We start from the raw sequence: 14,270 nt of genomic DNA on the forward strand, positions 1-14,270 counted from the left end.
GATGGAGGAGTATAATTTATGTATTATGAGTAGACCTAAAGCTAGAAAAAGAAAGTTTATACTAACATATATGAATGGTTTAAGGTAAAAAAGAGAGAGGAATAAGATGTTGGTCACAACTTTGACAAAGAAAAATGCGAGGAACTTCCTCATTGTGTTGAACGCCAACACACCTTGTGTGTTGCCATACTTCACATATATCACAACACACCATTCTCTCCCCATCTTCTTCCTTTGCTCCACACTCACACTCAATTCTCTTATCCTTCTTTTTATCATCATCTTCATAACATTTCATCACTTCAATGTTCATCATCATTCCTACATTCCCTTCTAACACCAATCCTTTATTCCAATTCATCATGGCCATTTCATCGACCCTTATGATCTCTCTTTGACCATCTGCCAGTGACTCCACCACGACGTCTCTTAGTTCCCAATAGATCTCTCTAAACACTCTTTCTGCCTCTCCATACACTTCACTCAATGTTGCATCTTTCTTAACCACTATGCATTCTTGTGGAGGAATTTTAATCTCGTTATTATGATGATGACATTTCCATGCGATCGTGCAGAATATTCCTAATTTGTTCCCTCGATCTAAATGTAATGTTTTGGCCGATGTATCCCTAATGTAGTGGTACTCTTTGATGAAGTACTTAGCATCGAGGATTGCTCTAGAAGCCATTCCGATTTGGTTCAATATGCCTCCTATGGGGCCTAAAACTCCCTTGTAGTCCATGAGAATGTGTTTGTAAAAATAAAACATGTCTTTCATCACTTGACCTCTTGTGATCTTATTGTGACCGTTCGTCGCCATCTTCCCCATTGAGTTTTGATTTTGAAGGGTTATGAGTTCATTGTTACTACTTGGTAACAAATTTGATATGTCCTCCAAGCAATACTCTAGCACTTTCTTCACCGGATTTAGACTACGTCGGACCAAATAGTTTCCAACCACCTGGTTCCCGAGCGACTTCAACACAAAATCAAGCAAACCTGTGTCCCCGATGTAATTTCTAGCTGCGTCCCTCACTTCTTGCCTCGATATCCATCGGTATTCGACTCTTTTTAATGACTCTATGACCACTTTGATAGCCATTTGGATCCGTTTTTGAGACCATCTGCAGTTGCTACTATCAATGGAAATGATTTGGTTTCGGGAGTTATTCATGTAGTTATCTCTTGGAAGACGCGAATGGAGATTAAGCATGAACCTGAAGAGGTCACTGAGAGTTATCAATGGCTCAGTGGATAAACTTTGGTACTTTGACAAGAGGATTGGAGTTTCTCGGTTAAGGCTGGTTAGGTGATGGTTAAGCAAGCACAAGGGTATGTTACGGACCGATTCAAGTGCCTTCTCGTAAATCTTTTGAGTCACTCCGTATGTCCCTGACCCAAACCGGTAGCCCCAACGACCGAACCATGGCTCTCCTTTTGCTACCCCATGCAGCAGCCTCAGCTCCATTCCTTTTTTGTGCGATGCATCATTCAACCCTATTTTCCTATATTAAACATAAATAAAATGACTGATTATTTATGTGTAAATCCAAATTAATAGCTAGGAAAAATCCATTATGATATATGAAAACTAGCAGAATTGTGTTGAATGGTTTATATGATATACAACTATATATATAGTCTTAGTACCTGGCCTTTAAACCGGTGCAGAGCCGGTCCCACAAATCCATGACTTGGTGACCGGTTATGTCGGAGCCGGTTTCAATGCCGTTGACAGAGAGCAAGTGACCAAATCCGTTAGAGTGAAACAAGCCGTGAAGGACATGGCCTTGAAGGTCAACCAAATGGGAGAGACTTTCCTTTTCAGGAAAAATGTAGCCTCCACCTTCCAGTTTTAGAAAGGCGGCCATCGTTTCCTTTGAGGGGATCACGAAATGGTACTTCTTGTTGCATATCATTTGGTTTCCCCAACCTGCAAGTTTCCATATAAACCATTGTATACTATATATTTTTGATCTTTATATAAATGCATCACTTTTAACCATATCAAATTATTATTGCTATTTTTGTTCATAAGTACGTGTAAGCATGTATAGATATGCAAAGAAAAATGCTTACATGTTGAGCTAGGTCAATTCTTACTAAATTTTCAGCTTATGATCTTAGTTCATGTACACAAATGTATTCGCATGCATAGATATGCAAAAGAAAAATTGTATACACACAGAGAAAGAAGGGAAAAGAGAGAGAGGACGTCACCAACATATTGGCAATGGTTGCAACGGAGGTTGAGAGAGGCTTCGATGGGCTCTTCTACTACAAAGAGAAGCACATAAAGAGGATTTGGGTGGCGTTGAATCTCGAGCTGAAAAGACCAACTTCCCATGAGACCGGAGCTCTCAAAGTGACCAAAATCAAGTAGTTTCGCGAGGTTGTCACGAAAAGACAACTCGTTCAACTCAGCTGGATGTCCTGACTCTCCGAACGTCTTCAGCCTGAAAACCCTACTTTCCCCTCTCTTCCTCTTTTTTGGAATATGCTGCTGATGATCTGTTCGAATCAGATTCGCCATGGAATCAGAACTTTGGTTTGATCTTGACAAGAGGGAATATGATAGATTTGGATATATATTATGATCAGGGGCTTGTTATAAGAAGAGGCCGAGAAGTGTTGAGGAAGTGTGTGAAGGGTTTAGAGATATAGTAGTCATTAGGATGATGGTCACACAATTAGTGCTTTGTGGTGAAAAGGAAAAGTGAGTGAGAGAAAGAGAAAGGTTAAATTAAACTCTGATTTAACAATTGTTACTATTGGATTGGATGTTAGGTCTTGATATGTGCATGACTTGTAACATTAACAACTTTTCTTTCTTAGACATAATACTTAATAAAAAAAAACATTCGAACCTCACTGATTCCCAAAATCTATTTCATTTTTTAAAAATACTAGACGAAAGGAATGATAATGCAATGTCTCTGACATTTTTAATTATACACATAAGTATTTGTGTAAAATGTGTGGAAATGGCATGCAAAAAGATCGAGGGTGAGGAATGTCACGTGACTTGGGAACATGAGATGATAATATAATAAAATAATGAAGACATGCATTTGAGCTTCTCACTTTTTTAAAGAATCAGATTAACTCTGTGTTCCGTCAATTTCTGTCATGAGCTACCTGCACATATATATATATGCATCTATTATATAACACACACGTGTGTGTTTGCGTGGTTGGACAAACTTAATTTAGTCGATTTTTCAAGCTCGTAAAGTTATGTTTTAATTAATATGTAGTTTACTAGAATTTAATCCGCGGTATACCGCGGAGCTATATTTTTTTTAAAATGTAATGTTATTTTTTAAAAGATTAACTGAAGATATATCATATTAATTTGTATTTTTAAATGTAGATATCTATCTATCAATTTTTGAAGTATAGATACGAAAACATACATTTTTTTTAAGTAACGATGTATGGTGGATTTTAAAATTTTGAATATTTTACTCTGCAGTATACCGTGGGTCGGTTTTTTTATAAATAAAAATTTTAAATTTAAGTTGGATTTGTTTTGTTAATATTGTTTCTTTTGTTTTGTGTTTAAGATTGTATAATTGTATTTTGATTGTTAATTTTAGGATTTCATCCGTGATATACCGTTATTTATTAATATCGACCCAAACCCGTCATCCCATATAAACCCATCTATATTATCTCGTTAGCTAAATTATTAGTATTATAAAATCCAAGAAAATAAATTATTATTGTTATAAAATCTAATAATTTTATGATCTCACCCGTAGTATACCGTTCTTTGAACGATTTTAAATTTATACTACTAATATATATTTTAAATTTATCATATAAAGTATATGATTTCAAGTTTTTATGTTTTTTTTTTATTTAAATAAAGCAACGACTTAAATGATGATAGATATAGTTCTTTTTCCTGTATGTGTATTTGATTTTTCTATGTGAATATTTTGATTATTATAAATTAGTATTTTTATTGCTATGTAAAATGTTAATATAAATATTTGCTATAAATGTTTTTGAAGATATATGGAAAGATTGTGTAGAGATTTTTAGAAACAAATTAGGCAAGATATTGTTTGGTTAATATCTTTTATTTAAATTTTGTAAAAGTAATAGTAAATGCCAATGACATTCTTTGTAAATACTGCCCAACCCCAGAATTTATTTGCTAAAAGTGTTCCAAAAATGTATATATAGATAGTTCATCAATACTATAGTTTTAGAGACTTACATATTCATCTACGGTATGCTTTGTATATTGCTTCCATGGGTGGTGGATCTTGACCTGGATGTGCCACTTTGTTTTGAAATGTCGTTGTGGTATATGAATCCAACAACCATTTTTTGCTTTTTTGTCTTTTGTGAGCAATTTTTTTGGAGTAACTTTAGGTTATTTAGAATGATAAAAATGAAATGCTCTATATATAATAAAAAAAGGTCGGCTTATGCATTGTTATTTTTTTTAAGTTAGAAAAGAATACATCAATATTTAGTTTATGTTTAGGAATATGCTCTCATAAATTCAAATATCTCAATTTAATCTTCAATTTAATGTATAAAAAATTTTAAATCAGCATTCCGTAATTTTGTTATTTGATAGGATTACATTCCATATTTTGTAGTTATGTTTAAATTGTATTTGCTAAAATATCGAAAGATTGCAATCTTACCAAATATATTCCTATAACTATGAATTTTTTTTTTCCCGGAAATTTAGTTTAGTATTAAAATCATATTAGAAATATAGAATATGGATTTTGTTATGTATTTTGTTATTTAATTTTAAATCATGATGGGAACAATTTTAATTCATATGTTTTCCAAAATAATTTAACTTAACTCATATTTCTAGGTGATCTGGAAATATATTAGTTAGATTAAATTAGTTAGACAATAGTTAGTAAAAAGTATATTCTAGATTAGTAGGAATCTAGAATCATAACATATATAACAAAAAGATTTGAAAATATATTTTAAAGGATTTTTAGGAAACTGACTTACAGATTATATCCATGCGTGATTAAGCAAAACAAAATTTTAAATTATAAGAAACATAATATAACAAACGAAATCAATAATTGATGATAAAAGATTTTAAGGAAACTGAAAATATTCTCAAAGATTACGAATTGAAGTAATACACCAATTCGAATAATACCTTTTGTTTAGATATAATTCGAATAATATACCTTTTGCTTAACTCTATACGTGAATAATAACTTTTTTTTTTATATAAATTTGAATTATATAACATTTTCAATGATATATCATTTTCAATTTTCAATAACATTTTCAATTTTCAATAATATTTTCAATAACATTTTCGAATAATGGATTAGTATATAACATTTTCAATAACATTTTCGAACTATATGATTACTATAATTAAAAATAATATTTTCTTTATAAATTCGAATTATATAAAAAAAAAATCAATGATATATCATTTTCAATAACATTTTCGAATAATGGATTAGTATATAACATTTTTGAATAATTTATTAATAACTTAGGACGTTAATATATGATTACTATAACTCAAAATAACATTTTCTTTATAAATTCGAATTACATATAAACAAAATTTTTTAATATCTTTAAACCCGTTTGACCCGTTGACCCGTTAATATATATTAGTGACATGAAATAAAATGATTATGATTAGAATTATCTAATGGCATATATTGTAATTTCTTACAAAATCAACGTTATGATCCTTAGAATGTACTTCCCAAATATTAGTATAGGATTGATTTGTGATAGTGTCGAGCGATGATTTGCCACCACTTTTGTCACACCCACAAAATTATAGTTAACTAAAAACATTAATTGAGTGATAGGTGGCATATATATGATTATTGATTAATGCATTTTGTTATTATATCTTGAATGTTTACATCAAGAGATGTTTTAAGCGGGTTAAAGAAAGTTTCAAATTATGTTATCCGAAAGAAGTATTTTGAAATGGTATTATATAATATCACATTCAAAGTTCTACTTGCACCTTAATGATCGCAGTGATCACAACAATTTTGGGTAGTTCTAGTCACTTAGTGCTTCAAATATTTGTTTTTTAGTGTTTCAAGTAAAAAAAAAAGCTAAGAGCTCAGACCAATTAAATTTTAATATGTTTACATTAATTAATGATATGCCTTGTTAATTACAGATACTAACAATATTTGAGTTTGAATCATTATTAAGCATATCTAGCTAAAACGTTGACCTACTATTACTTGTTTAGTGTTTAAACTTTGGCAGCCACTAATAGATGATAGGCAGGGCCGGCCCAAACTATTTGAGTGCCTAAAGTAAAAATTTTTTTGGCCCATTAACAAAAGCTGTTATAAAAAAAAAATACAAATTTCAACATGTATGGGATTCGAAACCATGATCTGTACAACAAAAGACTTCAATCTAACCACTAGACCACAGTAACATTTTAAAAATTGATGTCTTTAAAACTACTTATAATTATTTGATGCCTAAAGCCCTTGCTTCATGGGCTTTACCCATGGGCCGGCCCTGATGATAGGTAGAGAAGAGTAGACTAATAATTGTTGATAGTTTAATTTGTATCATTTTTGTTTCATGATTCTTAGTAATTAACAACGACCAGCGAGGCAGCGATATGAATTAGCGATACGTTTTATTGTTCGTTGTATAGTAGTAGCCAACAGGTGACTTTTATTCGTTTTATAGTTGGTTGAATGATAGATCATCATCACCAAATTTTTTTGAAGTATTTTGGTTTTGGTTTTCCAATTGAAATTGCCAGTAAGGGTAAATATATAATGATAAAAATGTGAGAAATCTACTTAAACGTTACGTGTTCTTTCTTTTGATAGTTGGGGAAAGGAACAAAACACACTTAATGTTGAATCCGACATTAATGTGAAACCAACATGCATTTTTTTTAGTAAGTTTAGGTGAAGATTTTTCACATTTATAATAAGCATAACTCTTTTTCATGTTTTTATAAACATTTAATTTGTTAGTTCAACAACTTTGGTAACAAGTAAACCAAACCTATTTATTGTTTGATGTATGATGTGTATATATATATGTACATACTTCGCATTTAGCGCTAGAATTACTTAGTGCAAAAAAAGGAAAAGGAAAAAAAGTCATTGTTCCACATTTTTCATATTAAAAACATAATTAATTGTGCCATGTACATATACATTGAACTTACAGCAAGTCAACAACGACCATTTTCCATTTATAAAATTAAATATCGCAATAATCAAGAAATATCTAGCATCCTATAAACCGAATACGATAACTTTTAGATGAGGACACAATGACACCTCCATAATTATAATAGCTACTAATCCACCGCTAATGATTGATTAAAGTAGTCTATTAATTTGTAATTACCCCGTTGCAAAGTATATTAATGGCTTAATTTTCTACAAGAACTTATATTCATTGCTAACCAGTCAATATTACAAATGAAGTTAAAGATGTTTTATAATACAAAAGATATATATTTCAATTTATGAACATATCCGTTCATCGTAGATTAATTCAAACTATCAATAAATGTGGCAACAAATTTTTTTTTAAAAAAAGAAAGAAAGGAAAAGAACATTCTTAATTTGTTTTGTTTTGTTTTTTTTCTTAATTAGTGTTCTTCTTGCTATGGTTTCCTGTGAGAAAATCAAGCAAAACATGGCTGTTGCATCTAGGGCATCTAGGGTCACTTTCTAAAGAGATGATGATGTACATGATGCAATTAGGGCAACCAACGACCACCATTGATTTAGCTTCTCCTCCTCCACCCTCAGCTTCCTCCGAGCATAACGATGACGATGAACTCTCAGTGAGCAAAGATGAATCCAACGATGGTGAAATATTTAGTTTCAGATCAAGTTCAAGGTTACTCGCAGCTTCTTGATTCATGTTCCTTGCCTTCCAAGAAGAGTACTATGTATGTTGATATATTATTCTACAAGAAAATCAGAATATGAAACACAATAAAACAAAAATTTAGATGGAGATCGATGGTTTATAAAACATGTATATATATAAAAAGAATTGATCAATTGAATACTTATTTTTTCTATCGATCAATCAAAGACTAACAATATTTGAATATAGATGAAACAAAAGTTTTTCGATGAGAACAAATTAACTTGGATCTCGGGTTCCAAATTAGCTTACCTTGGTAAAGACTAGTAGTCTACAATTGTTCTTGTTCTTGTTTCTTGAGATTTAAAGAGAGATAGTTTGATGTCTTCATGTTAGTGGCTGTTATATATATATAGACAGAAGAGAAGATACACGCAAGATGAGAGAGGGTCTCATTGAATGTAATCATGTATATTAATTAATTAGTAGGATTAGTTTCATCTAGCTTTCATAGTATTAAATATTCTTGTAGAAAATAATTTAAAATGAGGTGTTTGAAGCAATAAATGTAATTTGAAAATAATATGCAGAAGATTGAGTATATGACTTGAGCTTTGAAATTACATTTATTACCAAATAGTATTTGGATAAATACAAACGAGATATTTTGTCCTTATTCATAAATCATCAATTTTTTATTATGAAAATTGAAATTCAAATCGAGAGAGAAGTAGACAATGCGTTTGTTTCAAACTTGTAAGGTTGTAATGTACCAGTTAACTCGGTGTTGACAAAAAAAAAAAATTGTAGTTTAATGTGTAGTTGATATTATTAGATTTCGAAAGTCTTATATGATAATAATTTTTAATAACAATTTAGTAGCATCGAAAAATTATTGTTGAAAAATTGGTGAATATGAATTTTGGATAGCTAGACGGCTAGACGCACGGCCAACAAATGAATGGCTTTTGACTGTTAAGGTTATTGACTTTAGAAAGCGAAATAAAAATGGAAGAATATTAAATGAGTATGTGAAAATTTCTTGGGAGATTTGGTTTTATTTGACTTAGAACAAATATGTAGTTGTGGTTGGTGTCTAATAAGAGATTTATTTAGGCTCTGACTAGTGATGAAATCATGGAAAGAATATGACATAAGCTTGCTTTTGTCATCTTAGACTTTCGTTAGGCTCATCAGTCAAAGTAAAATCTAACATCACAACCAAAGTTTGACTAGAAGAAGACATCGATTATGTTATATATTCATGTGTTTTTTTTTTTTTTGTTAGATAAATGATAGAATCAACCATAAGTAACTACAGATATTACAAGTACCCTAATTCTCAATTTTACTACAAGTTAAATATCTCAATCTTACTCATGAACAAAGTAATTCATCCTTCTAATCAAATCATCAGCAACGTTTTAACACAACAAAAGTAAATTACAACAGTTTTTACGTACCATTTGTGTTATTTATTAGAGCTGTTGTAATAACGGAGGAAATATTAGTCTTCCACGATGTGTTTCCTCTCGAGCTCAATAAACTGTTTGTTTAGATGGGAGGTTTCAGTGGCGTTTCGTGTCTCGTTCTCTCCTTTGCATCGCTGTAACTGCATTTGAAGACTTCGTACAAGGTCGTTTAGCCTCTGGATATGTCTCTCTTGTGACAAGATGATCTGTGAAGATTGACAAAATAAGAAAAAGAAAAGCACTGTTAGAACTTAGAATTGACAGGTCTTCTTCTATTTTGAGGTTCAAAAATTATGCTGAAACTATGATGATTGTCATACATCCAATGGAACTTTAAGGTTGCAAGACAAATAAGTCTTCTTTTTATACAAATTTTCTCCACTAACCTCATCTATTTGATGCAACCAGGGAAAACACAACAGAAGGCAAAAAAACAACCAATATTTCTATGCAACATTAAAAAGTCAGATCAGTCATTGATGGATTCCAGAGACATTCTCAAAAAGAAGAAGCTAGAGAAATGTAATCCAGTTACAAAAAAGCATTTCAATGCCGAGAATTAAGCCAGAAACAAAAACAACCAATGTATCGATCAAAAAAAGGCCCGGGATTCAGATACATGAATCTTTAGCATCAGAACATTACAAGTTAACTGACTCAATCCAACTATGCATAAATCTCTTCAACAGTTTAACTAATCTATAAGTCACAATCCCAAAACCAATTCAGGTCTTTCTCATACAACTGAACACACAAAATTACCATGAAAAGAGTGAATAAGAGTCAGTACCTTCTCCTTGACAGCTTCTTCCCTCTTAGCAATCTGCTGATGTTTCTGAGACAAGCTAGGAGCTGCATCAAGCTCAAGAAGTGGTTGCCTCCATTCAAACTGAGAAGTGACTATAAGTATAACCAGAAGAAAGACGAGCATGATCGGCCTCGACATTTTTCTATCTAGCTCCTACAAAACCTGTTCCAAATTCACAATATCCATTTCTTCATACCATCCAACAAAAATGCATCCAAGAGCACGCCTAATCGAAATTGAGACACATATCGAAAATGTGACAAAAAATTCACCTACTCAGTTAAAATTTCCTAAACACAAACCAAAAGTAGAACAATATAATCAGTGTAAGCTACTACTATTAAAAGCAAAATCCATTAATGACCTAGATTTTCAACACGAATCTCCTTCATATCTAAACTACTACAGAAGATTGAATTTCCTCAGCACCACAAACAAAATTGAAGCATCAATGAAGAAGATAAAGATATCTCCAACTTACAGATCGAAGTTGCACAGTGAAATCAAACTTCATTATCGAATCATCAGCTTTTCTAGGGCTTCTTAAATTGAAGAAACTGATCGAGAAGATCTTTCGATAAAATCGGCTTAACGGAGTAGTGAGGCGACTTGTCTTCTACCAAAAAAATGGATTTCTCGTATAGAAGAAGAGAGAAAGAAACGCAAAGCAGAGGTTTAATGGCGGCTAGATAAAAATCTACAGCCATCTGGACGAGAAAGATAAACAGTACGGATTTGGAAAATAGTAATTTACTAAATTGCCCCCATCCTTTTTATCCATTCTCATTAAACACAAACTTAAGCTCCTATCATCCTATGTGATTAGTATTATTTAACAATTATATCCACAAAACTGGATTTGTTAACAATATAACTTTCTTCTGTGGTCTAGTTGAGTACAAGTTTGTAATTCACTTTTGATGATCGGTTTGGTTGCACAGATTTGAAGTACAAGTGTAGAACATTAAACACAAAAAACGTATAAACCTCTTACACGAAAACATCATATATATTTTTGTCCCAGAAGATGCAAACATAGGACTCAGGAGGACACTGGTTTCTTCTACTTCCATAAACATTATTCTTCTAGATAAAACAACATTGCTATCAGAGCTACTAAACATATAATAACATTCCATCGTGCTCGGTTCACTGACTTGATCGAGTATAAACCCACGAAGCAGTTCGACAATGATTCCATGGTATCTGTTCCTTCCATCTTTTGTGATGGTCTTTCCTCTAACAGTGATGACATTTGTTTGTCTATCATGTTTGGTAAGGGAAGTACCCTTATCTCCATTGATGCTGATTCTAGTGTTGGGATTTCGTCTCGTGTGTTCCCCCTCATCACCGCTTCATCAAGATTGATGATTTCGTCTCTTAGGATATCCGCAAAGAAATCCTCGTCATTATGCACCTAAACACACAGAAGAATCATTAACAACAAGGACAATCAAGAACCATCATCCAAATTTGTTTCGATCCCCTAGACATAAAATAAACAAAGACGAAGGGGACAACAAACCTGTAGATTTTCTGATGATTGTGCCATCTCCCAGAGCAGTTTCTCCCCTGATTCACCTGCTAGGTAAAAATCAACCAAGTTGTCCCAATCAGACGGGCTCCCTGAACTAGTAGCACCATTTTGCAAGATGGCGTGCTTCTCGGGTGCTAATTTTGGCTCGGGTGCCTTCTGACTCATACCACTTTGATATTCTTTGTTCCTCTTAACCCGGCAAACAACCATAGCATCATCCTAGAATTTACAGAAGATCATTAATCAATCAACTCAAGCGAAAGACCAAAATCCTAAACTGTTACCGTATTCCTCTGCTATAATGAAGTATATGATTAACTTTCCTCCCAAAGTAACCAGCGTAGCTCAAGTATTCGTGCATAATCTTAAGACAAAACAAAACTCTAAAGAACAGTTTACCAGAGAAACTCCTTTCATGCAGTACTCGTGCATAATCCAGTCAGTTCTTTCACCTTTTGGTGCACGACCAATATGGAAAACAAGCGTCCTCTTTGTTCCAATGACCTCAGAACCAGACTTCACATCACGCTCTTTCCCAGTTGCTTTCCAATATCCCATCTTCGTTGCTCTCCTGTTCTGTGACCCATGTGGATACTTTTTCCCACGGGCACAGAAGAAGAACCACTCGCTATCAGATTTCACAATCGACTTATCTACAAAGAACAAAATTTGTCAATTCACAGAGCCAAAAAAAAATAGAAACTTTACATAAGAGAAGATGTTTTGGAGCAAAGGCAACAGTTCCTCAATTGTCAAAAGACTCAAAGGTATGAACTTTAAACAACGAGATCCAAAAATAAGAAATTCTCCTGAAGCAGAGTAGAAGAAAGACAAACCGGGCAAATCCCAAGGCTCGAAATTGTAAATCTCAGCGTCCGGTATAACCTCAACGGACCTCTCCAAGCCATCCATCTTCCGCTTCAAGTAATACGAAATCAGCTCAACATCAGTCGGCGAAAACTTAAACCCAGGAAACACCATCGACGCTTCTACTGACGCCGCCGTAGCCTCCATGAAGGCTCGCGCGTACACAACACTCGCGCGTAAGAAATGAGTCACCGCCAAAGAGTAAAATCTGGGAATTGCCGATATCAAACTGAATTTTCGTGTCAGTGTGTCTCTTCTCACTCACTTAGCTTTTGATTTGTAATTGGAACACTTCACAGGTGCGTGCACACATATGGGTTTTTGCATACGTGTTACGCAGGCATTGCTTAATATACGGTGAATGCCACATCACCAAACCTAGTAAATTTATAGGCTTTATTCCATTTTTTTTTTGTCGGCCAACATATTTATTAAAAAGCCCAAAGGACAATACATGTGATGAAAATACAGAAGCCCAAATTCCTCCTTTTAAAACCTTAATTTAAAATTAACATCGCTTAATCTAATCTAAAAAGATAAGATTAAGAAGGAAAAGTGCCACGTGTTACAAGATGATAGATGCAGAACACACGAGAAGGAGAGAACAGTCGGTGCTCGAGATCCACGATCTGCTTCAGATCCGACGATAGGCTTCAATAATCCATCACCAAATCTCTTCTACAGATATCGCTGATGCAAAATAGATGAAACCCACCACTTCCGCCTTGAACTTCTCAACTCAAAACTCGTAGAGGAGGCTCCGTCTTGAGACCTAACAAGGTCAACTTCATAAGAAGCATGTCGACGAAGATATTATTCCAACTTAGAGAAAGGAGTTAAGCAGACGGGTACATCGAAGGAGATCTATTAATTGCAATCAGGATCAAAATAAAACCAGTAGAAAAGATAACAAAAACCAAACTAAAGACAGAACTGAGAAAGAGAGAAATATAAATCCGATCAAATCGGAAAACAAAAAACTACGTCGGGGAAGATAGCCGACGCAAGAACAGAGATTTAAACCAAAAGACTACTCCGATCAAAGATCGGAAAGCAAAAGAGAATATCTAACTTTCTGTCTCTGAAAGGTTCGAGAGAGTTAAGAGAGAGAAAGCTAGTGTTGATGTAAGATGTGTGGGCCTTTAGGCTTTATTTCATTTACACCCTTAATGTTTTGACGTAATCTTATTTTAAGACCTTTAGTTTACTTTTATAAGAGAAAGCCCATAATAATAGACAAAGACGAAAAAAACAAAAAAAACTGTGTGAAAAAGGTTAAACAAATTATGATGAAGTGACTGAAATAAAGCAAACTTTACAAAGAAAATTGTTTATTTTTGTGAAGGTAACTTAAAAACACAAAGGGGAGTAGGGGACACTTAATCCTCTTTCGTCAAAATCGCAGCCGTCGAGGGTCACAAAAAACCGATTCTTAGATCCGCCTCTCCGGTGGTCGGTGCTTCTCACCGGCACCGCGAGAGGGCTCTTATTGTTGTTCCTTTGCTTTGTTCTTAGTCTTGTTGGTGTTTCCTTTGGTGAAACCTTGGCGATTGGAGTGGCGGTTTTGTTGCGGCGTGGGTCTTTGGTGATTGCAAAGGTGGATTTTGCAAGGATTGGCGGATTCTCTATGCTTTAAAGGTGTTGGCTCTGGTTAGTGTTGTCGGGTGATGGTGGATCTGGTAAGTGACGAGAGCTTGTGGTTGTTGGAAGTTTCTGTCCCCTTGGTTCTTTTGGGGCT

General features: G+C 33.6%; 4 protein-coding genes across 5 annotated transcripts; all 4 read right to left on the reverse strand.

Moving 5' to 3' along the window:
- Window positions 1-2,850, reverse strand: LOC9310123 (PHD finger protein MALE STERILITY 1). Its single transcript, XM_021020640.1, has 3 exons — window positions 2,221-2,850; window positions 1,651-1,933; window positions 1-1,505 (listed from the first exon to the last, which is right to left on the reverse strand). Exons 1-3 carry the CDS (start codon window positions 2,531-2,533, stop codon window positions 80-82), a joined length of 2,022 nt encoding a protein of 673 aa, XP_020876299.1. The 5' UTR covers window positions 2,534-2,850; the 3' UTR covers window positions 1-79.
- A 4,632-nt stretch (window positions 2,851-7,482) lies between these two features.
- LOC9310124 lies at window positions 7,483-8,246 on the reverse strand. The gene is made up of 2 exons (XM_021021003.1): window positions 8,161-8,246; window positions 7,483-7,945 (listed from the first exon to the last, which is right to left on the reverse strand). The coding sequence occupies exon 2, from the start codon at window positions 7,897-7,899 to the stop codon at window positions 7,618-7,620; it is 282 nt and encodes a 93-aa protein (XP_020876662.1). The 5' UTR covers window positions 7,900-7,945; window positions 8,161-8,246; the 3' UTR covers window positions 7,483-7,617.
- LOC9310125 lies at window positions 7,483-10,824 on the reverse strand. Of its 2 annotated transcripts, XR_002331060.1 has the most exons (5): window positions 10,610-10,824; window positions 10,111-10,290; window positions 9,312-9,526; window positions 8,161-8,247; window positions 7,483-7,945 (listed from the first exon to the last, which is right to left on the reverse strand). XR_002331060.1 is itself a non-coding variant. In XM_021021002.1 (3 exons), exons 2-3 carry the CDS (start codon window positions 10,264-10,266, stop codon window positions 9,356-9,358), a joined length of 327 nt encoding a protein of 108 aa, XP_020876661.1. In that variant the 5' UTR covers window positions 10,267-10,290; window positions 10,610-10,824; the 3' UTR covers window positions 9,118-9,355. The 2 variants fall into 2 exon arrangements, 1 of the variants encoding a protein (XP_020876661.1); XM_021021002.1 differs by lacking the exons at window positions 7,483-7,945; window positions 8,161-8,247 and having other exon boundaries at window positions 9,118-9,526.
- A 264-nt stretch (window positions 10,825-11,088) lies between these two features.
- On the reverse strand, window positions 11,089-13,708 carry LOC9310126 (NAC domain-containing protein 89). The gene is made up of 4 exons (XM_002874013.2): window positions 12,502-13,708; window positions 12,065-12,318; window positions 11,654-11,884; window positions 11,089-11,545 (listed from the first exon to the last, which is right to left on the reverse strand). Exons 1-4 carry the CDS (start codon window positions 12,677-12,679, stop codon window positions 11,207-11,209), a joined length of 1,002 nt encoding a protein of 333 aa, XP_002874059.1. The 5' UTR covers window positions 12,680-13,708; the 3' UTR covers window positions 11,089-11,206.
- Between the last annotated feature and the right edge of the window lie 562 nt (window positions 13,709-14,270).

The sequence above is a fragment of the Arabidopsis lyrata genome, assembly GCF_000004255.2.
Source record: "Arabidopsis lyrata subsp. lyrata unplaced genomic scaffold ARALYscaffold_6, whole genome shotgun sequence".
NCBI classification, from domain to species: domain Eukaryota; kingdom Viridiplantae; phylum Streptophyta; class Magnoliopsida; order Brassicales; family Brassicaceae; genus Arabidopsis; species Arabidopsis lyrata.